At 42.1% G+C, this 26,330-nt stretch overlaps 1 protein-coding gene across 3 annotated transcripts in view; it reads left to right on the plus strand.

Moving 5' to 3' along the window:
* The first annotated feature begins 2,979 nt into the window (after window positions 1–2,979).
* SEC14L1 (SEC14 like lipid binding 1) overlaps window positions 2,980–26,330 on the plus strand; it is a 42,262-nt gene continuing 18,911 nt past the window's right edge. For 2 of the 3 annotated variants that reach the window (XM_079966024.1, XM_079966026.1), the window contains exons 1-7: window positions 2,980–3,211; window positions 6,743–6,835; window positions 20,749–20,898; window positions 20,985–21,116; window positions 22,980–23,108; window positions 23,921–24,152; window positions 24,624–24,733. In XM_079966024.1, coding sequence (XP_079822150.1) covers window positions 6,773–6,835; window positions 20,749–20,898; window positions 20,985–21,116; window positions 22,980–23,108; window positions 23,921–24,152; window positions 24,624–24,733 — 816 coding nt within the window. In that variant the 5' untranslated portion in view covers window positions 2,980–3,211; window positions 6,743–6,772. Of the gene's footprint in view, window positions 3,217–6,742; window positions 6,836–20,748; window positions 20,899–20,984; window positions 21,117–22,979; window positions 23,109–23,920; window positions 24,153–24,623; window positions 24,734–26,330 lie in introns of all 3 variants that reach the window. The other variant, XM_079966025.1, reaches the window with a different exon arrangement.

Below are 26,330 nucleotides of genomic sequence, written 5' to 3' on the forward strand. Positions count from 1 at the left end.
TCACAACTTCTGGCTTGCATCACACACTTTCTACTCTGGTCTTTTGCATTTCAAACCATGCGCTGGAGGAAGGGGCCCCATCCATTTGCCATCTCTCACAGAGCCCCTTTCCTTTGTTTCCCTTAACGGCCAATCTCCTAGGCTGTCTCTTCAACACAAGAAGGTAGCCTGGCTTCTAATCCAGGGGTTAGAAGGATCTCGCCTACAGCCAGCTCTTCCACCCCAAACTCATAACAGCCACTATGAAGAATGTGCCTTACCTCCAATAGCAGTGGCTGTGTGCTGAGGAGCACAAGTGGACTGTTGTGCTCATGCCCTCCTTTTGGGCATCCCATAGGCTGGCCACTGTGGGAAGAGACTGCTGGACTGGTCTGATTCAGCGGGGTGGTTCTTATGGTTTTAAGTTGCTATTAAAGGCACAGGAATTGGGTTTTTGTTTTGTTTTTTTGATAAATTAATAGACTACAATGTAGTAAATCACTTTTCTTAAGAGTAATCCTGGAGCATATGTATATATTGAAACAAGTCAAATATTCATTACTCTGGAGGAAGAGTTTGTTAACAGTAGCTTGAGAACCTCGGTTGGGGGAAAGGAAAAATAAATAAGGAAATTCCTGCACAGAACAACAAACCAAATCCCCAATTCTGGCAGTGTGAGAAGGAACCATGTGAGAGTCACAACCTAAATAGCTCATACCAGATTATGTCTCAACGGCCATTAATAAACAGTAAAGGTTTGTGCATGGAAAAATATTATTATGGCTTGATTTCAAAGTCTGCACTGTTTACACTCACCCTTTTCTGGTTACAGACAAACACATTGGCTAATATTTAATTAAAACAAAACAAAACTCACTTCTTCTTTGAGGCTAACAAAAAAATGACCCAACAATAATATAAATACTGATTTCCCCTCTCCACCCATAAAAGCATGAGAACTGTTTACAGTTGTTTTCTTGAGTAACCGCACGGAGGCCAATTCTTAAAATACGGCATTGGGCTTTCAAGCTGCATTCCTAGGAACTCTGGACTTGAGCAGAAGCTTAACAGAAGTTGCTTAATTAGAAGCTCAGTAACACGGTGGGCAACTTGAAAGAGAGCTTGGTCACCAGGTTCAAGCTTCTCTTCCAAAACGCAGAACCAGTTGGTGCATTGGGAGTGTTCTAGGGTTCACTCTCATGAGTTGACAGCTAAGTTCACCAGGCTTAGACTGCAAACATCAGAACATGTACCAGAATCCCCAGTCAAGTGCACAGAAGTAAAATACCCAAATATAAGAATGCTTCCTGCAGAACGTGCCTCTGAGACATTCCTTCCCACTTATCTGACCCAGTGAATAGTTGGGTAGCATTACATCGACATGCCTATGCAAATTGGCCTGCTATAGGGTGTTAAGACAAGCAAAACTCTTCCTGCCCTGTGACACTAGAAAGAAACCAGCCTCCTGAAGAGCTGTGTTTTGGGCATGATTAACTCCCACAAGTCTTTCTCAAAACAGCAGACTCTCGTCTGTTCCAAGGATGATGCAATGAGATTCTGAAACTTGCAGTTTTATAAGACTAGTGTTTGCTTGCACTAGACTGGCAGGCTCAGATGTTTTGGCTTTGGGATGAAGAGCACTGGACTGGAGCAGACTAAAGCAAAAACACCACAGGTACAGGTGCTAAAATTTACATGGAAGTTCACTTCCATCAGCTCAGATTTTCAATGGTGAGGCAAAGATTATCTGTTCTCAGAGGCACTTTTAATTTCTTTAAAACCGACATGCTCTAGGGCTGAATCCTGGCATTAAAAACAAACAAAATCCAGCTTGTGCTAATTTATTATGGAATTATAATATTGTTTACCACAATTCCCCAAGTGGCGAGGAGTTTCATGGGTGTAGCACCTACCTAGATTTTATTTCCTTTGGAATAAGGTCAAAGGAGGCTTACTGGTCTTTTGTAATATTGGTGTTTATTTGAAAATATGCAGGTCGAGTGTAGGCACCCAAAATTCACTGCAGCCACTCAGTTTTCCAGGTCTATTACTTACACACACATGTGCGGCAGGGGTGAGGCAGATCATTGAAATCTTTGCTGGCCACTGATACGGAGAGTAATTAAGAGCAACCCGTCTTCAGTTTCTGTAACAAATAACACCTGCCAAGAGAAACTTGTCCAACCTGTTTAACGCTAACAGAACCCCCAAACTGAAAGGTACCAAAGAGATCATCCAGCTCAGTCCCCCACCCATAACACTATGCACGGCATATTATTGTACAGTACTGTTTGTCACATTAAAATGAATTAAAAGTAACACATTGGTATGTTGTATATGCAGTACAAATGAACACAAGAGGTTTTTTGTGTGTGATGTTGTGTCACACATAATTACGATGTTTTATGTTCTTTATGTGTTGCCCCCTGCCCCCACCAGTTGGGAAGAGTGTTTTGACATTGGCGGCAGCTACTTCATCCTGCCTTATGAGTGAGCCGGCTCCAGAAAGCGTAGTGGCGTTCTCTCTGGACCTAATGGTCAGGGGTACCTTTACCTGTACCTATGCTTTAATTTGAGTTTTACTGATTTTCAGTTATGAAAGAATCGTATATACAGAAGGAGCGGAGAAAAAAATAACAATACCAACAGATCGGAGTACAGAGACAGCACAAAAAAAGGGGGGGGGATATTATAACCGAAAGAATCCCAGTTGTGGTTCGGAGGATGCACGGTATTCGGATAAAAGTGCGATTTTTGCACCATGTTCCGTGTGTTCTACTGGTGGACGAAAGCCATGCTCGATCGACTGCGCCCATTCAGCGGCGTTCTCTATAGCAATCAGCTGCCACAGCAACACGGTAGAAACGACCCCACTTGCTGCGCAAAAACAGCTGCGCGCCTTCGCTCTGAGCGTTCCACACAGCCTGCGCGAGCGGCCGCCTGAAGCCGCCTCTTTGGGGCATGCGCAGACGGAGGTGCAGGGGCGGGGTGGAGCGTCCCCTCGCTTCCTCACAGTGCGCAGGCGCACGGGTTGGGAGGCAGCCGGGCCCCTCCTCTGCTCCGTCACTGGCTAACAACGAGCCGGGCCGTCTCCGCTCTCTGTTCCCCCCTCCCTCCTCCTCCTCTTCCCCCCTCCGGAACCGGCGGGGGCAGCAACACCCGAAGGAGGGAGCCGAGCAGGGAGCCGACATGAGACAAGAGACCAGCCGGCCTTGGCGATAGAAGAAGAAGAAGAAGGTGGGTCCCCGCTCGGCTTCTCCCTCCCGCCGGTCCCCTTCATCCACGCGGCTGCTATCCTCGCTGCTGCCCCACACAGCGGCGCCTTCCTCGGGCTGCTCCCCCCACCCCGCCCCCTCCCTCCCTCCCTCCCTCCCTCCCTGAGGAGGCCCCCTTCACCCCCACTAGCCGACCCCCGGTTCCCCTTTTGAGCACCTTCTCCCCCCCCCCCCCCAAGTTCCCTTTGACTCCCACCCTCAGTGCTCCTCTCCCCCGGCTCCCCCCCCCCCCGTCCACTAATATGCTCTCCCCCTGCGCCTCCTTTTCTCTCTTCTTCTTCTTCACCTCTGGCCATGTCCCATCCTCCCCCCCCCACGAGTCGCCCCACACCTGGCTCGCCTTCCCTCTCGGGGTCGCCCCTCTTCTCAGCTCCTTTTTTTTTTTTTTTAGTTCTCCTCGGTCACCCCGACTTCCTTCTCTTCCTCTGGTTTATGCCTCTTTTGAGGATTATCTCAACCCCCCCCCCCCAATCTCTCTGCCCCAAAGTGGCTGGTGCAACCCAGCCACATGGGCGGGATATTATTATTATTATTATTATTATTATTATTATTATTATTATTATTATCCCTGTTCCTGGCTTTCCACTTCTACCTGACTTTCAGCATTCTCAGTGCATCCTACCTCTTACCTCAGCAATCCTTTCCTCTATTTGCTTGCCTCTTCCCTTCCACCCACCACTTTCTGGTACCCAGATTCTACCTCTTCCCCGTATTCACATTCACATTCCCTCCTCCAGCTTTCCCGCATGTGCCATTGCTGTCTTTCTCTGGCTTCTTTCCCATTGATCTCTCCCCATGCTTGTCCTTAAAAGCCTTGGCTCTCCCCTTTGTCCCTTGGCAGCTCTCAGCTGTTCCCTCCTCTCTTTTAATTTTCTTCTCAGTTTATTAACCCCAGACTCAGGCTTTGTTTACTTGAGTGCCCTTTGCTTTGCCCCAGAATACTTCTTTCTTTCTCATCCAGCCTCCCCCATACTCCCCCACTGTGGCTTTCTGTTCCCTATGCTATTCTTCTGCTTGCCTATTCTGAAGTTAGGCAGTTGCTCCCTAGCTGGCTCCTAAAACTGCCCTATCTCCAAATAGTTCAGATGGATAGTGGCCAAATCTTTGGGAAGTTTCCTCCCTCTTCACCGATTCTCTTCTGTGGTTCTTAAGCCCTTTCCCCTCTTTTTTAAGTTTAGGGAAAGTTATTTGTCTCATTAAAACTTGCCTTTTCAACTTCAGTTGCTGGAAAGGGGCTACAGTGCACAGGAGATTATTAAATTTACTAAAGTCACTTAATTCTATGAGTCTGTGGTAGATGAATTGAGAATAAATAGATCCTAAACTTAGTCACACTTGGTGACTTTTTCTGTTTCTGCTTTCGACTGCTTTGCAGACTGCAAGTGTGGTGAGAAAGAGGAAAGAAAACTGTTTCAAGCCTGTACTTTATCATTATTTGGATTGGGTTTTTCTGCTTAGATGTGTCAAAAATCCTGTGACCAAACTTTTCTTTTCACGTAGTTCTTGTCTTTCTAGCTTCCTAAGAATAATGGTTTGGTGGCTTGCTGACAAGCCGATCACTGTGTTGCAGAAAGTTGATCTTCCTCCAACATTCTTCCCTTTAGCTGCTTACAGAATTATTGTTGGAATCTTGGAAGAGACTGTTAACTTCCATTGGCATTCTGAAGCTAATTTGGAGAAGCAGCCATTTGTAGACTTTTTTCTTTAGCTGTAGAAACTGGTCCTAGCCACCCAGACTGGCTGGAACAACCCAGTCAGATGGGTGCGGGACAAATAATAAATGATAAATAGAATGGCCTCCTAACACCCATTTATGTTGGCTGTGTACACAATATTTGTGTACATTCTTGTGTGTGTGTGCATAAGAAGTCTTGATTGTTAAGCAATACACACCAGCCAGTAGTATTCAGTCCTATTAATTCCTTAAGGGCATTCCTACTAAGTGCCCTGTTGTTGCTTAGTCCTGACCCCATGGACCAGAGCACTAAGTGCCCTAGTGGCAATTAATTACAGTATCTGTAGAGCATTGCATTTTTCATCAGCTTCTGTGTGCTTGTGCAGAAGTAAATTAACTAAAGATATACAAAATGTATGCCTGGAAGGTATTTATTTTACTACTTACAAATATTCATTATTTGTTCTTTTTGTTACTTTAAAATATTTCCTGTGTATAAAATGATTAGGACCAGCCCTGAGTCTTGGGGAAAGACTGAGCTAAATTTTAATAATTAGCCCATGTTGCATTCAGATTTCAAAATAGTCAGTTTTTTATTTACAGTTTGGCAACGTGTCACTCTTAGATATTAATTCAAAAATCTTATTCTAGGTATACTGAATAATTTCCATACTTTCTATCACCTCTTTTTGCTAAAAACAGATGTTGTTCAGAGCCACTTTAATGGGAAAAATCAATAGAGAAAGTAAGAATAAAATCTTATACCTAGTTTTCCCCATTATATTCAATATACCTTGTCCCATTTTTTTAAAAAAGTTGCCTGCTACATTTTCCAGTTAAAGTAGTTGAGTCTGAGGATATATTGTTTACATTATAGAGATCTGCTAGTTTTAGTATGAGAACATACTGGATTTTTGGAAGGTACCCCCCCCTAATTTCCTTTTCAGAGAAACTTACTTGAATATATGCTTAAGTAGCACATAGCATAGAAACCTGTTATAAGGTTTTATTTGCCACTTGTCAAGTAACATAACCTACACCATTGAGATGAGATGAACAAATCCTTTTCTGACTTTCAGCTTCTTGGAGTTAAGTAAAGATACAGAATTGGTACCCCCCAAGGTCCAGGTGCCATTATGTGAAGGAACTGGCACGTGCAAGTATAATACAGGGAGTCTTGCAGACGTGACTGGAAATATGTGGGTGTAGGATTGCATTCCTAGTTGCCTTTTGACTATTGATTATTTCAAATGCATTTATTAGTGTATTCAAGCTTATGTAAAACCATGAGGACCACAACCTTGAAATGCCATGGCTGAAGTGAAAACACATGTGTAGTACAAATATTGCTTTGTACTTCCTGTGGTTGCTGATGTAATGCCTGTTCCTGGTCTGTATCAGTAACTGTGCAGGGTGTTCTGCTGATGTTCTGCCATCCTCTGAATGTGAAATTATTAATTGAGCCTGAAATATGTTTCTTAAAATAGTAGATTAAGTACCCCAAACACACATATTTTAGCCCATGTAAATGATACTAATTTATGACTTAGTATAGTTATTCAGATTCCATGATGGTAATGACCTTGGCTATTGCCTTTTTAAACACGTGGTCAACCGTGAACGTATTCTGATAGTAGCACCACCAGTAGAAATTAGTGACCTTGAGTCCTCAGTCCTCAAAATCTTCTTGCATATGTCATCAGGATGTAGAATTTTGGTGATGAAAAGGAACATGCAAAAAGTCTCCATGGTTACTGTTTAAATTAGTGTCAATAAATGCATTTATTTCCTTCTATTTTTGTTCTCTTTTCCCAGATCTGTATAGTACTAACTCTGTGCAACCATGGTGCAGAAATACCAATCTCCCGTGAGGGTGTATAAGAAGCCCTTTGAGTTAATTATGGCTGTAAGTATCAGTTTATAATATGTTAATGAATTACTTAACTGCTTGGGTGGGTAACATTGGTTAATAAAAACTGAGTGCCATGGGGTACCTTTGCTCTGAAGTGGGTGCTATGTAAGGCAATTTCCAGTTACAAATAATTTATGCAGGCCTTTCACATTTGCTCCAGGATATGATGGTTGAAAAGTTTCAGCGGGTGATCTGGAACAAATACCTGAGGGAAATTAGAACAGTATGTTCTGTGTTTCTTGCTGTCTGTTCATCTAGATTAGGCAGTTCATGGGATCATTTCCATCACCACACCAAACCATGATTAATGAAACTTAGCTATAGTTTTAGCATGATATGTGAGTTGATAAACAACAGTTATGGTTGTTGCTCTGTCTCCAGAGCCTGTTGCATCTAGAGATTAGATTAGATGAAAAACAAAACCAGTCAGGCAGCTCTAAAGCCATGGTATTTTAAAAATATATTAGACTATGGTTTGCTCTCAGACTTTGCTTAGGTATACCATGGTTTGATGTGATGTCTGAATTGAAGCCACTGAAGCATATGGTTTAGGGATTGCGATGCTGCACATATCTTTTCTTAGTGTAGTCTTGAGATAAGCCATGTCTTTGGGGAGGAGTGAAATGCATATTTGTAACTTTAAAAAAACCTCTTGCTCTGAAGCCTAGCAGGAACTCCAACAGACTTGTTGTAGGAGGCACAGCAAGCCTGAAGGAGTTGGCAGTGGCCTTTTAAGCAGATCACCAGGACATGCTGTGCAAAACAGCTTCTTTTGACTATAGGGCCAAGATATATTTGAAACACTGGTAAAGAGGATCAGTTCAAGTTGGCACTGTTTATACCTATGACTCGGAGAGATGTCAGCACAAGTATAGGAGCAGGAAGAAGAACTACATTAAGACAGTATTAAGTGATGATATTAATGCATGTATTTAATCTGATTTTCCTCCTTAAAGTCTCTTCAGCTGTAATGGCATTCCTGTGACTTGTCTGAAGCACACCTTGTCTGAAGCAATGTTGAGATCGGGGGGGGGGGGGGAGAGAGAGATCTTACCACCATTATATTTTATTTTCTAAACATCCTAACGGAGCATAGCATGATAACTCATGGGAATATGGGTGAAAAAGAAGTTAGGTTTTGGTTAAGTGAGAAAGAGAGCTGAAGCCATCATTTTTTGTGTTCGTAGGAAGTTGCTTGCATAGGAGAAGCCAGCAAGATTTATAAAAGCAGAACAAAACCCAACCATGCTAATAGAACTTCAGTTTTGTTGGCAATATGTCTCAACCCTGAGCATGCATCTTAGGGTCAGAAATTGTGCTGATGAGCACATGAGAGAGATGTGTTCAGTCAAGTTCTGCTGATGCTTTTAGCAAGTTTGCAGATAAAAGTACATGGTTGTGGACATGCTGAAGGAGCTATTATTTCTCATTTTATACAAGGGCTTAAACAAGGTTCGGTTCAGGAAACCGTATCCTAGATCTAGGAAATTCTACTAAGTATCCTCTTCCTTGTTCAGAAGTCCTTGAGAAATCTTAGCCTGGTAATGGTATCTCCTTAACACAATGGCCAACCTTCCTTCTTCCGCCTCCCAAATTCCTCATGGGAATGGACTGGCAGCAAACAATGTGAACCCTTCTAGGGTGAGACTTGCTATTGGTGAGTAAAGAAGTCTTTACTCACCCCCTTCAAAAAATAAAGTGATGTTAGAAATCAGTAGGCACCAAAGCAAAATAATGTGTATTTTCTGCTTCCTGTTTTAAGGCAGAGGTTTGTCTATGAAGGATGGAGACATGAGAGTTCTCAGCAGTTTCAAGTATAAGCTTTGGGCTTCACTTTGAAGCCTTTGTTTGTTCATGGCCCACTAGCCATATATTGCAAACATCTTTGCAATATGTATGCAATAATAAGTATGTAGAGTTCTGCTCTAGCTGTGTAAAACATAATTTGTGCATCATACCTAGAAGCCCCCATATGTGCAGTGAAATTGTTGAAAAGGAAGACAAAACCAAGTTTACAAATATCTTCAAAACCTAGCAAGGGCAAGCTTTTTAATGCTGGCTTAAATGGGTTTCATGCATGAGCAGTGCAAACAGTTTAATGGATTTGTTCAAGCTTGGAATATATAACCTACTGAGCTCTGAACAGCAGATACATTTCAAAAAGATACACTTAAAACTTGAGAATTTGGCTGAAGGGGTGCTTTATAAAATGCCCCTGTAATGCAACTAAGTGGTTTACTTTAAAAACTAGACTCCCTGAGCTCAGTCCTGCAAATATGTGTATAGCAATACAGTTCTAGATTAAGTGAACAAACTAAACAACGTCATATTTGTCCTGATGAGGAGTTGCAGCCAAAGTTGGTCAGGGCTTGATAACAATGAAGGTGGAGTAGGAATGTTTTTTGAGAAGGAAACTGAAAGAGAAGGTGGTGGTTATTCCTTTACGCTGTTCTCTTCCTTCAAGCAAAAGCCTTTTCACTGCAATTAGATTTCAGAAAGGGAAAGTGTTGCATGTAATTAGGAAACCTTTAAAAAGTTTCTTTACTTTATGGTTCACAATGCTAACTATATTGATTCTTATCTCTAGTAGAGTAGAAGTGTGGCCTAGCCAGAAACCAGTAGAGCAGGCTTGGTCTACATAGATTTTAATCAGTTTTATTGATGCTGAAGATGGATGCAAGCTTTTCTTGTCAAGAGTTGCTAAAAAATCAGCAAATGTCTTTGACTGGGAGGCACCATAAATATTGGCTTGGAGTTCAGTTCTGTTGGTCTGTTGCCTCTGTAATGCTGGCTAATAGTAATTTTGGCTTTTATAAGATTGTCATAATGAAAAATAATGAGACTTTTCTTGAGCGTAGTATGCTTAGGCTTGTGGCTGCACTTGATCTTGGCAGGGTTGTTGAGGGTTTGGAGACGAGGACACTAGCTGTGAGACAGAAATTCTTTGCAGAGCGGAGACCTTATTTACATCTCTTTTAAAGCTGCGTATGTGTTTTCTTGAGTTCAGCCTTTATTTGCAGCAGAATGCTATACAGGCTACTCAGAAGTAAGTCCCACTGAGTTCATTGTGGCTTACTCCTATGTAAGTGGGTGTTGCAGCTTTAGTGTAATGTTAGGCTGACATGCAGAGAACCACATGGCTAGTTACCTGAAGATTACAGTTGGCTGTTAAAATGAGAAAAGCGACTTCTCAAATTACAAATATTGTGTGTAGGTTTGTTTTGTTTTTAAGACTATTAAGCATGCTAAGTTTTATGCACGTATGGCTCCTAGCACAGCAAAGTAAAATGGAAGCAGCATAGAAATCAGCCAACTTTTTAAAAGCCTTGTCTCTAGAAATTAGCCTTGGAATCCTGTGGCCTGAAGAATTAGAGTGTGTTTGGATTTTGTATCTGTTACACTGCTTCTTATTCTTATTTCACGGCATTCTTCCTTATTTGACTTATTTAAATGTCAGATTTAAAGCATTATTTTACAGTAAGTGATAACATAAAAAGAACTCTTAAGAAAGCTTAAGTGAAGCGCAGGAGTTTCTGTTCCTCTATTAACAGCCAAAGAAATTGTGGGAAACTTAACTCTGTTTTTGTACTATACTCCTATGAATTAAGGAAGAGGCTGGTTATTGCGTTGTGGATTGGGTTTTATTGGCTTCTAGCCTTTTTGCCGAAGTCTGTCCCTCTGGAAAGTATTTGCTGAAAAGTATGGTTGGGGGTTAGCATCAACCTGTCTTGATGCTTAGGTTTTGAAGATTCACTACTGTACCCCTATTTCAGTCTATATTAAAAAAAATAACCAAGAGATGTAGCACAAAATGAAACTGTGGCTGTTTCTGGCACCTGAATAGGAAACCAGGGGTTTCAAAAGCACAGATGGATTTCTGAGAATCTGCGGGCCAGTGGAGACTGGTCCATTAGGGTGAATGGGGCACTGCCCCACCAATCACATTCCACCCCCAGTCATCCCTCCTGCCTGCCATCTAACTTACAATCAGCTCAAGAGGTGGCCGTGGCTGTCAGCTTCCTCCTCAGTCTCAATTTTGACCTTCTGGAAAGCAGCAGAGGGATGCGGGACAGAACTCGAATTACAGTGGTACCTCGGGTTAAGAACTTAATTCGTTCTGGAGGTACGTTCTTAACCTGAAATTGTTCTTCACCTGAGGTACCACTTTAGCTAATGGGGCCTCCTGCTGCTGCCATGCCTCTGCTGCATGATTTCTGTTCTTATCCTGAAGCAAAGTTCTTAACCCAGGTACTATTTCTGGGTTAGTGGAGTCTGTAACCTGAAGCGCCTGTAACCTGAAGTGTCTGTAGCTCGAGGTACCACTGTACTTGTCCCACCTATCGTTGCTCTCAAGGTACCCTAACGTAGTGGCCTTTCTGAACATGTGTTGTGGTTTAATACAGCAGCAGGCATTGATGTTATGCTTTTGCTTCGATAATACTGTGATACATACACCCTGTGTGATCAAAAAGGGCACATTTATTGTATTTGTAGCCTCTTGTCTCCCACAACACTGTGGGAACAAATGTCATGGAATTTAGATACGCTCGGGCCACAATAGGAGAGCAAGCAGTGAGTTTCCTGACAGAATTGCTTACTTTTCCAAAACTTATTGTGTTTCTCCACTTGCTGGAAAATGTGAGTGACATCAGCCTTGGGTTTAGTTCCAAGAACCTAAGTTGTTCTGCCAGTAGGTCTTCCTCCCTCTTGAGGGTGTTTTCTAAATATGTGTACTGAAAAATACCCTTTGTTTTTGTGTATACACTTTCTGTTCTGCAACTTGTCAGAATTTAGTTGTCAACTTCGCAGTTCTTCCTGTGTGCTTTTGTGGTGGTAGTTCATGGTCTGTAAACTGCAGATGCTGCTGTTGTCACAATTTGTCTTTAATATGAGTGGCTGATTGTAAACTTGTTTGTCAGTACTTCCTGGGGTGGTTTGGTTGGACTCCCAAAGCTGGGGAAGGAGGAAGAGGCAATGTCAAAGGAGGGTTTATAAAGGATGTTGGGGCATAGCAGGAAAGCATTTTCCAAAAGAGACTCTCCACTGTTCTTCTTTGATGTTGAGACTTTGAGAGTGGAATTAAATGGAGTGCAATGCTCAGCAGATCTCTGTATCAGCACAAGCATTTCTGCTTGTCTGATGGAGCAATCAGTCCTCTCATTCCTCTGCACACTGTTCCAGGGATTCTCCCACCCTCCATGTGGAGAGAAGCCTTGTTGCACTAGTGAAAGTCCTTATGCAAGCTTTGGCTGGCAGGGCTTGTTAGTTGAATCTCAACCATAATTTACATTTTTGTAAGGAGACTGACTCCTGGCACTGCATTTTTGCATTTTACTTGTGAGTTTAGGTAGCCTACCCCTACAAAGCCTAGTGTTCACAACTGTTTTCCAATGATAGTTGGAGTGTATATATCACATTTTGGCTCCTGTACTGCCTTGGCTACTGCTGTGGTTAATGGTATGACTTCTGTACTGAATCACAAATTATGGGCGATATTCTGCTAAGCTTTACTCTGAGCAAATCCATTGAAATCAGTGACTGTGACTAAGTTAGGCCCATTAATTTCATTAGGTCTACTCTGAGTAAAATTTAGCTGACTACCACCCTACATAAGGCGAAAACACCATAGAAGTGTTCGAAATTAGCCAGGCACATTTTGCACCAGGCTTTCAACCAGTTTCGATCAAGTGAAGATGCCTGGGTGCCAGGATGGCACTTGACATCTCCACCATCTGGGGATCATTGGATCTAGACTGTTTTCACACACTAATTCCCCATACTGTAGAATTCTACCAGTTATATTTTTTTTCTGCACAGTCAGAATGAATTTTGGGAACCAAATTGCTTTTTTTGTGCAGCCTGAGGAAGAGCAGTCACCATTAAGAAAGAGTGGACTATCCCTGGATCAAGTGACTTTTCTTGTTTAAATTCTCAAAGCTCTTAACCTAGCTCAAGGTTGTCATCTGAACTAGTCAGATGTTTATCTGATTATCAATCACAGTAAGTTCCTCATTTGAAAAATATGACCATCAGGCCCAAAAATGGCAACTAGGCATTCTGTTTTGGCGACTGTAACCTCGGTTTAAGGAGTGATTTGGCGCCTAGCATACATATCTGAGTTTCTAACACTGATCCATATGTCCACCTGTATTCCAGTGTTTATATTCTGCTGTTAGTACCTCTGGAGGAAGTCTTCATTATTTGATTATCACTGGTGGTGGTTTTATGTGTATGCTGCCAAGCAAGTGAATGCAGCTGGTGTTATATCCTTATATGTGGGTTTTGGCTATATTTATATGGAGCCCCATTGCCTTGTGACTTCCTTGCAGACATCTGTTTGCCTTATAGGGGAAATGCCTGACTTTCCTGTCTTGTAGCATTTGTGAAAGGCATAGCATCAGCATAAGGGAACCTGTTAACATAGCACGCCACCCCTCCATTCCCCTTATAATCCTGCCTAATGTGCCATCATTTTCAGTAAGAGGACACCGCAAACTCCCCTGCCATTTGCACTTTATCACAGTCTTTGCTATTGACAGACAGTTCAGGGTTTTGTGGCTGAGCAAAGGAGAAGCTTGCTATTCCAGTTTTGTGAGTAGCCTGTAGCAGTGGAAGAAATAAACATAATTGCAGAACAATTGCATAACTGGAGAACAAAAGATCACAGCTGCCATGCTGGTGGTCTGTACCTTGTTGCGCAGGATTCTCCTGAAATTCCATTACTGCAGTGAGCTAATCGAGATTTAACTGGTGTAGACCACACTGTAGCAGCTGTGTCTGAAATCGTGGCAGTATTCTCTGAGTTAGGTCCTGCTAATTGAACCTGGGAGACCAGAAGACGTTTTTGGTCTTAAATATTTATTTGGGGAATGGACATGGTGTGTAGAATTAGGTGGTGGTATTCGTATGCATAGATCTATGCCCTTGGAACAAATTCAGGTTCATTGTGAGTGCAGTTTCTTCAAACTGCCATTTCATTGAACTCCAGGTTGGCTGCCAAAGTCAGCTCTGCTATGTGACCTACTCAGCATGTGGAAAATTGTATCTAAGGGGTGGGGGTGGTTTGCACAAAATTGCAAAGCTTCAGTATCTGAGACCCTTAACCAATGTTCCAGCCACTGAGCCATGCATTCTGAGTTAGAAAGTTTTGCTCACCCCATAAAGGCTCAGGCTTCAATGATTACTTGACGTCTTAAGAACAAGGAAACGAGTTAATTAAAACATTCCAGCCGCTTAGAATTTTGTGATGGATTTAGCATAACCCAGTAAGGCGACAGGCAACCTTTTAATGCTGGGCTTCACTGATACATTGTTACTAGAAAGCCTTCTAAAATTCACCCAAATGAGACCTGAAGCTGTGCAAGTTCAGATCAGCATATAAATAGCTAAGCTACCCTTTCAACCAAAATTTATTTCAAATCTTATTGTTGCTAAGCAACCCTCTGCATTGTCATGGGTTGAGCTGAGATTTTAAGCTAGGGGAGGGTGATGTCGGAAGCTCTTCTCCACTGTCTCAGCTGGTGATGGGCTCTGTCATTTCCCAGAATACCAGTCGCTCTGGGAAAATGAAATGGCGCAGCCGTTGACTGTGCACAGATCATATGAGGGAAGTCTAGCTGCTGAATGTCTTGAAAGAAATAGAGAATGTCTGTTGTAATCAGAAGAGTCACTGAAGAGTTCTAAGCATAGCTGCATTTAGAACACCACCATCAACCAAAATAATGCACTAGCCACACTTAAAATTGCGTAGCCATAGAGCAAAGTAGAAACTAGTAATACTGATTAGGCCAATGTTTCTAGATCTAGATGTCGTCCTTGGTGTTGAACAAAATGTCTACTACTAACATGGAGCAATTACAGGCTAATAAAATATTAATAGTTACCTGAAACTACGAAGTTTGTGTTGAGGCATCAGCTTGTTGCAAGACAGCTACAATGCACACCACCTATTTCAATATATATTTTTGAATTATGAAAGCTAAAAATATGTTACCATTTTCATATCCAAGCTTAGGCTCACTTTCTCCAGTCGTCTGAACTACAATGAATTCTTTGCACAATTAAATTACAGTCATTCGTACACATCGTGCTTACTCTTCATGCACAATTCTTTTAAGACAAAATAAAAAAATTCCTTCCAGTAGCACCTTAAAGACCAACTAAGTTAGTTCTTGGTATGAGCTTTCGTGTGCATGCACACTTCTTCAGATATCGGATATTCTTCAGATAAGTGTGCATGCACACGAAAGCTCATACCAAGAACTAACTTAGTTGGTCTTTAAGGTGCTACTGGAAGGAATTTTTTTATTTTGTTTTGACTATGGCAGACCAACACGGCTACCTATCTGTAATTCTTTTAAGCTGAGAGTAAGAGAAAGCATTTGGTCTCCTAAGTTCCTCATGCTCTACAATGTATTTAGTTTACCTGCCCAGTCTTGTTGTAGTGCTCTAGTTTTGTTCTTTTCATAATCCATCTGCTTCCTTTTGAGTCACATAATAAGTATGATGGGGTATTCATGTGCTTTGCACCTTCAGAGGTTCAAAGCCAGCTTTGAAAAAAGATGCCATTTCCTCTTTAAATACAAACTATAATAGCATTTGATTCTGCTTTTCAGCTACATTTGGGGCACTGAACAAAATGTGATCAGCACTATAATCCTAGAACCTAGGGTTTTAAGAGTGAATGGTAAGGGCACAGAAAAAGCAACATTTAAATGAATTTAATAAGCTTCCTTCAGATACTGATTCACAGGAATGTTGAGTGCAAGCAAGAGCAGCAGTTAGGCTCTATGTGGAAATAATGCAAAATACATTATGTAAGTAGATTCTGCCGGGGAGCTTATTTCTCTTGTAATCCTGTTCAGAAGCAGAATTTGTTTTCAAATCATGGTGCTTGATTGTCTAAGCTTACCTATTTTGGGCAATATTTGGAAACTCATTGCTCCTGCCAAAATTAAGGTGACTTAAATGGGTGCACAAACAACCTCCTTGGTGTCTTGTATGCAAGAAAAATACTGTTAAAATGCTATTTTTTATGGTATGTGTAGCGGGGCTAGCATGACATTTGGTATATCACAATGTGAATGCAGGATTTTGTTAAGGCATTGGGGTGGATTCATCAAGCATTTGGAGAGTGTTATATAAGTTGAGACAGTTACAGTGGTACCTCGGGTTACATACGCTTCAGGTTACAGACTCTGCTAACCCAGAAATATTACCTCGGGTTAAGAACTTTGCTTCAGGATGAGAACAGAAATTGTGCAGTGGCGGCGCAGCGGCAGCAGGAGGCCCCATTAGCTAAAGTGGTGCTTCAGGTTAAGAACAGTTTCAGGTTAAGTACGGACCTCCGGAACGAATTAAGTACTTAACCCGAGGTACCACTGTATATAGATGGCTGAAGACAACATAGTCATACTGCAGAATCTTGAGGCAGATCATTGCCGTGGAAGTGGATTTGATATGGAAGCAGCATTAGATTTTCAACAACTCATCTGTATTTTGGGAAACAGTGATTTGTCAAAAGCCTCCTGAGTGAATTTATGACAGAGTAAGGATTTGAACTCAAATCTCATAGTCAGACTCACAATATCCATTGAACCAGATGACTCCGTATGTTGGCAGTCTTGATGAACTGCCAGATTAAATCAGTTCAGACCAAGTTCACACCTCCAGTTTTGCATTATTTTGCCATGGAACATGCAGATAGAAATAGAGGCTATCCACTTAGCAGAATGCTTTTTGTGGACTGCATTGCGTCAAGGCTGCAAGTTTATGACGGCTTTGGGTGTACTTCATATTTGAATGTTCTCCACCAAATGAACTTTCTGCACATGCTGGTTTTCTATGGCATGTGCTTCACTCCCTCCCTCCCCCAGCATGTGTGTTTGTGTGTGTGATGTGTGCACTGCAGAGCATTCCAACATTCAGCTGCCCTCCTTCACTGGTACAGCTCAAGGAAAGCATTCCCACCTGTTTCTGCTGACTATATAAGTTGGCCCAGAGTTATGCTTGGTCTTGGAATACCATTATTCTCTCTCCCCGCCCCCCCCCCCGCCCCCCATTTCTCTATTAAATTTGGGAGTAGAAAAGCTGAGCATTTTCGGTAACTGACACCTTGGACTGAGTTAGCAGGGTTTTTTAAATAATAAGTAACTTCATAGAGATACTTAATTCTACGAAGTTATTTAATTCCATTAAGCTACATAACTTGGGTAAGTTATAGAAAATAACCGTTTCTCAGTCCTAGTGGGCAGGGTGTTGATTTTATGCTCATGGCTAATATCAGGTGAAAACGAAATTCCTGTGTTCTGTAGATAAGAGTGTAAATATTGATATTTGATGATCAGACCGTTTCCTCATTTGCACGGAAAAACTTTCCTGAATGTTGAGTGCTTTGTGGTGACATTGAATTAGTTTAGGCCAGCTTTCACCAACTTGGTGTCCTCCAGGTGTTTTGGACTACAATTTCCATCAGCACCAGCCAGCCAGCACTTGCACTATAGCTGTATAGCACAGCCTAGCATGAAGAAGCAACTGCACAGATTCCAGGAGAGAAGATGGCAACCACTTTGCTGCTGTGCTAAATCTTGGTTTGGTTTAACATTTTGTCTAAGCCCAAGACAAACCACAAGCTATTGACCATAGTTGATTGTTGTGTCTTCAAAAGCCCCCTTCAAAGTGTTATTTCACACAGCACTTTGAAAAGCACTTCATAGGCCCCTTTGAGCCCAGTCAGGTTTTTACCTGCTCTGTTTTTGACATCATACAACATGAAGTATAGAGCAGCTGGGTGTGTCCTGTCAGAAATGGTCTCTTGGGCCAAAAGGGGAGGCCTGGTGGGCCTAATAAGGCCCGCAGGCTGGAGGTTTCCCACCCCTGTAAATAAACCCACCCAGTTTTGACGAAAAATGAAGAAATTGGCATGTGCTTGAAAGAGATCAAGAGACTGATGTGGTTCAGTGCAGCAGAGATTCTTTACTTGCAGAAGTGGACAAGAGCTAGGATTTCACTTCTGCATTTAAGAATTCATTTGAGTGTGACCTTCAGTTTGTTGCTGTTGTGGTAAACCTGTGTCTGGGCTATGCCACTTCAGATGGCTGGTAGGCTTCTCACGATTGAATACTCCTCCCAGCTGAATACTAGTATCTTAGCTGGGTGGGCTCTGTGTGCTGGGCTTTCAACCTTTCTCACGGACTTATAGCTTTGCATATGAAGAGAGAGGTGCAGGAGTTGTGTGTGTGTTTGTACAGAGGAGCATCCACTTGCAGTCTGAAGCAGTACAAACTGGATACTGTTTAACCAACTAAGTCAGAACTAGGCCTAAATCAATCTGTGCCCTCGACATCATGCCTGTATGCCACTGCTGTTGCAGCTGGGTCCCTAGTCTGGCCATTCTAGCCAGTCTGCCATTTTAAGACTCTACGTCCCTTATAGGCAACGGTAGTAATGCTTCTACTTCCTTATTCCTCTCTCAGATCTATTCCTTTAGGGTGAATGCATGTTTCTCTTGAGTAAATTTGTTGCCATGAGAGATGGAAAGGGTATCAGTTTAACAATTCAGCCACCTTCCCTGTTGTTTTCAGGTGCATGTTTGTTCTTCCAGCCCATAGAATCCCCATCTCTTCTCATGACATCTCCATGAAACAGTCCACTGTGAAATAAAGTAAAATGGAACCGAAAAAAAGCCCTGATTCTGTAATTGGGCATTATGGGAGAATAATATTGGATACATGTACACAACACAACTGTTCTCTCTGCTTCAAGTGAGGCCCTGAGAATAGGGAATGCAAAACAGTTTGTCAGTCTGTGTTCAGGGATTCGAAGGGATTCCAACCCATGGAGTTTGTCTTTTGGAGTTTTCTGGGTTTTTCTTGAAATGCAGTACCATTTTGGGGGCGATTCGAAGGTTTATGGATGCTGTGACCATGTTCTTTGTTTAGCTGAACTGAGGACATTGCTGTGTGAGTAACTTAATAAAAGGCATTAAGTTCTTAGGCACAAGTATAGTCTGGTAATGGCACATTGCAGTCATTACATGAATGTAGCTATTGTGCTTGGGGAGAGCTATTATTGCAAGGAACAGACCTTGAAAGTCTTTACTAGCCTCTGGGGAAGTACTTTCGAGAGTCGCCTGGAGAGCTTTCACAAGGAGTGAAAACTTCCGGGTTGGCGCCATCGCCGAATGGCGGACTCCCTCCGAGCTCCAGAGGGAGCCTGCTCGGCAGGGGCTGGGTTCTACCGCGCCGGCGACGCGGGGACCCTCAAAAACCATGGGCGCTGAAACCCATGGGCATGGTGACTCGGTGGGCACCGTTTGCGCCCCCCCCGACCCGGGGGGGTGGTGGTGCTGTGAGTCCTCCGCTTCCCCTGCCGAGCGAAGCCGCATGCCATTCGACGGAGAGCGCTGACTTCTTCCATTGAAAATTTGGTCTTTAAAAGAATAACCCGTGAGTAATTGGAACTTGGATTAAAAAAGGGGAAAAATTCTATTTAAATTCGGAGCGAGCGGGGGAGGTGCAAAAAGGAAGTCAGCCTCCCCCCTGTTGTAGAGGAGCTAAAGCAAAGGATTTGACAACTAAGATCGAGTGTAACCTTTTTTTGATAAAGTTATTAACTTCGCGATGGAAAATTATAAGACTGGGCTGGAGGAGAAAAGTGGAATGTGAATTAAAATGCACCCCCCCCCCGGAAACCCCAGGAGCGATCTGAAAGAGCGCCGGGAGAGGAGAAATAGAGGTTTTGACAGCTGTCAAAGGAGCTGTCAAAGCGGAAGAACAAAAAGAGAACTTTGTTACGAGGACTTTGCTGGTCACATTTGTTACAAATTGGATATAAATTGTTTAAAACAAGGAATAATAAGTTACTTTGACTGTTGGGTGTGATCGGGAAGGAAACTGAGTTACTATAATCCCTCTAGAGGAGCTGTGGGACACTACAAGTATTGTTGGCATCGAATTTGAATAGGACTTTTTATCGCCTGGGAAACTGCAGAAATGGAACACTATTTTGTCTACAGAGGTCTACACACTAAAGGAGACAATAGATTTATCTATTGAAGAATGGAAGGGACTTGACGTAATGTTTTGTTCCTGAATAACAAAGCCTCTGCAGAGGAATTAGAAGCTTTTTGGAATTAGAACATTTGTGCGGGAGAGCAGGGGGGGGGGGAAGAGGAGGAGAAAGAACAACAAGAACAATAAGAATAATAAGAACTGGACAAAGTTGGAATATAGACTCCTTCCAAGATTGGACATGTGAAACCAAAGATGACCAAAAGATGGCAAAGACTAATAAAAAGACGGCAAAGCGGACTGGTGAAGGACTGTGGTTTAGATGTGGGAGCTCCAGGATGACAGTAGACATTGATGGACATTGGGAACACAACCGGGAAAGGGGGGAGGGAAATTTGGAATCCAAAGGGTGTTAAATTACATTTTATTCTTTTTTTTATCTTTCTGTTTATCTTAATCTGTATTGCATATTAAAGACGGGAACTCGTGGAAGGGAACAGGTCGATTTTAGGGGATGGGAAAATATTTTTTTTAAATTGGGCCAATGATAATAATTTTAAAATTTGGGGTAAGAATTTGTTGAATCTATTTGAAAGAATTGGAATACAAGAGGGGGAGGGGAGGGGAAGTCCTGGAAAGATGCCAATGAAAATAAGGTTTTAAATTTGGATGTTTTTCTTTTTCTGTTATATTTGAAAATCTTTAATAAATATTATTAAAAAAAGAAAAAAAGAAAATTAGACTCTGAGCCTGCTAGTGCCACATACTGTTGTTGGTAGATACTTGAAATGCACAAATCATCATCCTTTAATTATTTTAACAACTTGAAGAAAATGCAACGGGTCGTGATCAGCCTTGTAACAGAGCTTTGACATTTGTTCTTCCTTTCTTTCACAGGCTTACGAAAAAAGGTTTCCTACATGCCCCCTCATTCCCATGTTTGTAGGCAGTGATACTGTGAACGAATTCAAGAGCGAGGACAAGGCCATCCACATAATTGAAAGGCGCTGTAAACTGGACGTAGATGCACCACGGCTCCTGAAAAAGGTAGCTGAATAACAATGGTTGGCCTGAATAGCTGTCTGCAAGGCTGCTGCTACTCCAGTTTAACTTTGCCTCTTCCCTTCTCTCAGATTGCAGGGGTTGATTATGTTTACTTCATCCAGAAGAACTCACTGAACAGAAGAGACCGCACTTTGCACATAGAGGCCCACAATGAGACTTTCTCAAATAGGGTCGTCATTAATGAACACTGCTGTTACACGGTGAGTCAAGGCAGGTTGGTGTGGTTTAAGCCTTTGGGGGCCTTCAGTGGAGGTTTGCACTTTGGCTTTTCCTTCAATAAGAAAGTTTAATGCTGCACATATTTTGCTGGCATTTTTGAGCTGGGTTATTTGTAATGGCTTTTGGGAATTTTCTTGTTTTGGACAGAATCCCACAACACTGAAATATCAGATCTAGTCATATTTAACATTCTGTGCTCAGGCAGTACAAACATATTGAATATGTTAGGACTGGCATGTGTTCAGAACACTTCATTTTCATTCTGATTTAAGTCTGCACGGGTGCTAGCAGGTGTTCAGACTCCTACTTGATAGTATGTAGTGCCAGGGCATAGGATATGATGCAGGTGAGCCGACAAGTTCTTGTCCCAGTGTCTTTTAAACTTGCAGACAGCCATGATTAATTTTTTTAGGAAAAGCAGACAGTCAATGCAAGGTAAAGAACTCTGTTGCATGCATAAGTTTCCACATTCTTGCCAACAGGAAAATCTAAATACCAGGGGAAATAGGCATATAAATCAAGCCTATGTTCACTGTCTGCTTTTTTTTCTTCTTTTTCTTTTAAAGAGCTGAAAAATCTAGAGCTAGCAATTCAGTTTCTTCAATGATAAGGGGGTTGTAGGCTGCTGCTTCTCTTCAGAGAGGTGACAACATCGCAGCAGCCATAAAAACTCTTAGCTGCTAAGAAGAAATAGGAGTAGTGTGTGGCATTTTAATACTAAAACCCAATTTTAATTCTGGCTGCTAATTCCAAACATTTAATATTCCTCTAGAATTACTTTGAAGGCATCCACCATAATTAGTCATAATTTTCCAAGTAGAATTAATTTAGCAAAGTACAGGAGTTACCTGCCCAAGTTAAATGTGCCAGATCTCTGCTTTCAGCCTTGCCATATGCAGAGTTATATTAACCTAATTAATAAACTCCAGTGAATGTAGGAATGCCTACCTCTGCACAGGAACAGGCTGTTAAATTCCTTATGCCTTGAGTTAGACCAGGGGTCTGCAACCTTTAAGACAAAAAGAGCCACTTGGACCCGTTCCCGAAGAAAAAAAACCTGGGAGCCGCAAAACCATTGCGACATTTAAAACAAATATATCTCCGGAGCCGCGATCTGACAGCAGGTGGGAAGGTGACGTCGGGACAGTGCGTGACTAACACACGCACTGCCCCCATGCGACGTCACAGCCAGTACAGCGCCCGCCACAGTGGGAAGTGTCGGGGCGCACAATGCGCCTCCTCCCCTCGCTAGTATCCGCCCCGGAGCCGCGGCAAAGGTGTAAAAGAGCCACATGCGGCTCCGGAGCCGCGGGTTGCTGACCCCTGAGTTAGACAATACACAGCAATTCCTTTCTCTGTGGCAGTTTTCAGGATGACTTGTGTGATTTGTGACAGGAATTGAGAAAAGTTGACTTCTGTGATGGTGGAAGCCATGTTGAGAAACTAGCAAAGAGTTGCACCAATAACTTGAATGTGAATACTTGGAATAGTTCTGCTGAAATGCAGGGATTACACATGTGTCTTGCCTTTTTGGATCTTGAAATGGGACTAAAAACCAAGAGAACTGAAAACTCATAAACATGAGCTTTACAGAACCCACTTAGGTCGATTACTATTTTAAAACCTAAGTCCTTGACCAAAGTACATTTGCAGTCTTAAGCCACTGTGGTTTACATTGCATAGTGGTGCAGCTTTAAACTAAAGCTTAGTTGTGTTGTGCATTGGTGAGCATGCCAGTTGGTTGCACTAAAAAAGAACATTGTATGCTGTACTTCAGAATTTCTTGTGATACTTGATCAGATTTCTCACACTATGTGCCAACCTTTTGTTTCTCAACACCCCAGGTGCATCCAGACAATGAAGACTGGACATGTTTTGAGCAGTCTGCAAGCCTTGATATTAAATCTTTCTTTGGATTTGAAAGCACAGTAGAAAAGATTGCCATGAAACAATACACCAGCAATATTAAAAAGGTGAGCTTTCAAGTTTGCAACTCCTTGGACTGCTGGCTATCGATATTGCAGCTGGAGTGATTTTGAGCCCATTTGGGATTTGTCCGGCCAGGTTCGGCTTTATTGGTGGCTGCTCTTGTCCTCTATGAATGGCGCATTCTTATTTAGACAATATTGATTAATCTGCTCGTTGCAAATAGAGGAGCCTGCGTGTGCACTGACTTTGTGATTTGACAATTGATTATGCGGTTCCTGGAATGCGTCATAGGTGCTTAAACTCTTTGTTATAACAAAGTAAATAAAGATACTGCTTTTTTTTAAATCTCCCTAGAGGCAGTTGCCCAACTGCAAGCATGGCTTGGATAGGCAGTACTTTAAATCATACTGGCCAAACAGCATGCGACTTTAGAAGTTTCCCTACAAGAAGAAAACAACTTGTCAAAAATAGGAGGTTGCTTAGCTTATTGTGCCCTGTCTGCAGAGGAGATGCTCAATTGCCTTTGTCAAAAGTGGGAGCTCCATGCTTCCCAGACCAACCGTATCCATGCTTGGCTGAAAAGCAGTCGGTGGGCAAATGCATTGCTCTAGGTCTCCTTGTGCCTTTGAGTTGGTGTATCTTTTGAGTACTATGGAAATAGGTTCATTCTTTTCTAAACTAGTTCATGCTCTGGGGTGTGTGTGTGTGGTGCTGAAATGTACAAGCATGTAATGGGGCTCTCACTTTCTTAGAGTACACCTTGTTTTACATAAGGAAGAACTAATAGTGCAATTTCCTCTGAAAACGTATGCCCAAAGAGAAGTGCATTGACTAAAGAATTGCCTTGCTTTCAAAGGGCAAAGAAATAATCGAGTACTACTTGAATCAGCTAGAAGAGGAGGGAATTAATTATATTCCTCGTTGGAGTCCCCCGGCTAAATTTACGTTTGAACGTGGTGCATCTCATGTAAGGCGGCCACTGTCCCCTCCAATCAACATACCTGAAACTACCACCAAGGAGGGACTCAGCCCTAAGGAAATCAACAATTGCAACAATGCATCAGAGCCCACAGCTGGAACACCCGATGGTGCGTTATTTGCTTGCCCTGTCTGCCTTTTGGGGTTATTTTGTGCGTCTCCATTAATATAACAGCTATAGTTTAAGCAAGGAGTTGGTGAATCTCTATTTCTATGCTGAACTTCTTCAATTTCTGTAGCCAAACTTCATGATTTTAGCTGCACAGCATAAATAGCACAAACAACTGTACACTGATATGTTTTCAGATAAAAAATCTGTAGGTTGCATTTTATTAACAGAAACTTTGAGTGGGGGAAAGGCACCCAGTATTGACTAGGGTGATGCCTAGCTGGAGCTGGTGGAAGAAAAACAGCTCAGCTAGTAGCATTTCATTCTTTTCAAACTATGTATTAAAAATGGCAGCTTGCTCTGCAAAGGGGCAAGCCAGAGCTTCAACTTGAAGAATGTATAGTGAAAGCCATTTGTTAATTGATCCAGCAATCATTGATTCTAATAGCATTTGTGTAAATAATGGTTTCAGACAAGCTGGATGCAGACTACATCAAGAGGTATTTGGGAGATTTGACACCACTTCAGGAAAGCTGCCTCATCAGGCTTCGGCAGTGGCTCCAGGAAACGCACAAAGGCAAAGTAAGTATCTGTCTGCCTGCTTGACTTCCCGTTCATCGGAAAAGTGCACAGCATGCAAGATGGTCTGGCAGCATGTCAATAATCCATCCAAGGGAATGGACATTTTTACATAAGATGGCCTTGAACTAGTTTGAACCTGATACCTTTTAGTTTTTCTGTGTGCTGTAAAGTCTAATCTTTAAATCTACTTCCCAGAGTGCAGAGACCAGATGCTTTTATACTTAAAGAAAACAAAGCTTTGGCTTGGTAGCCTAGATATCCTTTCATATATGCTAAAGGTTATGTATTGTAGAAGCATAAAAATGAAATATCAACAAATAAACCAGTTTTACTGTGTCCTGCTTGGAGATTGATTTAGTTCCTTGCAAGGAGGCTCCTGTTAACGACATTCCTCCGTTAACCACTGCCATGCCTTTCTCACAGCATAGATAGTTTGAAAGCATGCAAGACTGCACACTTGGGCAGGTGGTCCGTAATTCATGGAACGTTGCACTGAGATTATATGACTAGCATAAAAGCTAAAGGCCAGTTGGACATGCAAATACATCTTTCCTGCAATACTGCAACAGCCAAATTCCAATTTCCTGTTTTGTTCTCCCCGCCTTCCACAGCAAGTACTTCAAGAGTAAGCTATTTAAAATAAAAGTTAGCTTCAGTTCTAAGTCTGAAGTTTAGGGAGAAAACTTCGCATAAGAAAGAGATGGGCACAACGTGATCCAGCGAATTGTGAATAGCTGTGACTGCTCAAGGAATGTACCCCACTAGTGGTAAATACGTATTTGTTGCTGTATAGCACACAAAGGTACCCTAAGTTTGAAGGGAGCTTCTCACATAGTAAGTACCTAGCTAAACTCAACTTGAATCCAAAGCTTCCAGCTTCACAATAGAAGCCACATTGTGCCGTGATCTCTTGGTGTGGATGTGCTACTTAAAATGGATTGTGGTTCATTCTAACTTTCCATCATTTGTTTTCAAAATCAATGTAGCATCCCCCACCCCCCGCCTCACCAGCTTGCAAAGTTTCTGTGCCCCTCTGCTCCCCAATGTGGCGGTTTATTCACACCGGCCTGTGCTTTTTGCATTTCCTTAAGTTTCTTCCTTGCGCTTTCCTTCTATCATAAGTCAGCTTGTTCACTTCTACAGCTTCCAGTTTCCATCCAAGATTTAGACATGGTCATTTTCTCTAGCCTAATACTATCTTCGGAGCTATAGGGCAGAAGCTCAGTTTAAATCACTTTTTCATCATGATTATGTCATGTTAGCATCTAGAATGTCTGATTTAATTTGGCTCCATTAGCAGTAAAATAGAAGTATGCTTCAAGCATTACCTCTCACCACTCTTAAGTAATTTTCTGATATAGAGGCCAAAAGTTGATTATATTTTCAAAATCTGGGCTGTATTTTTTTCCGGATTTGTAAGTACTTGTGCTCTTTCTTTCAAACCTACTTATTTTTATGCTATCTGCCATATAAGCAAAATCTCCTTAATTACTTTCCCAATATTTACTTAGTTGCTTGATCTTCAATGCAGATGTATCCCGGCTTAACTCTGTTATCCAGTTCACTGTAAAACCCTTGAGTGTTTGCCATTTCCCTT

This window comes from Podarcis cretensis, assembly GCF_951804945.1.
Source record: "Podarcis cretensis genome assembly, chromosome: 2".
NCBI classification, from domain to species: domain Eukaryota; kingdom Metazoa; phylum Chordata; class Lepidosauria; order Squamata; family Lacertidae; genus Podarcis; species Podarcis cretensis.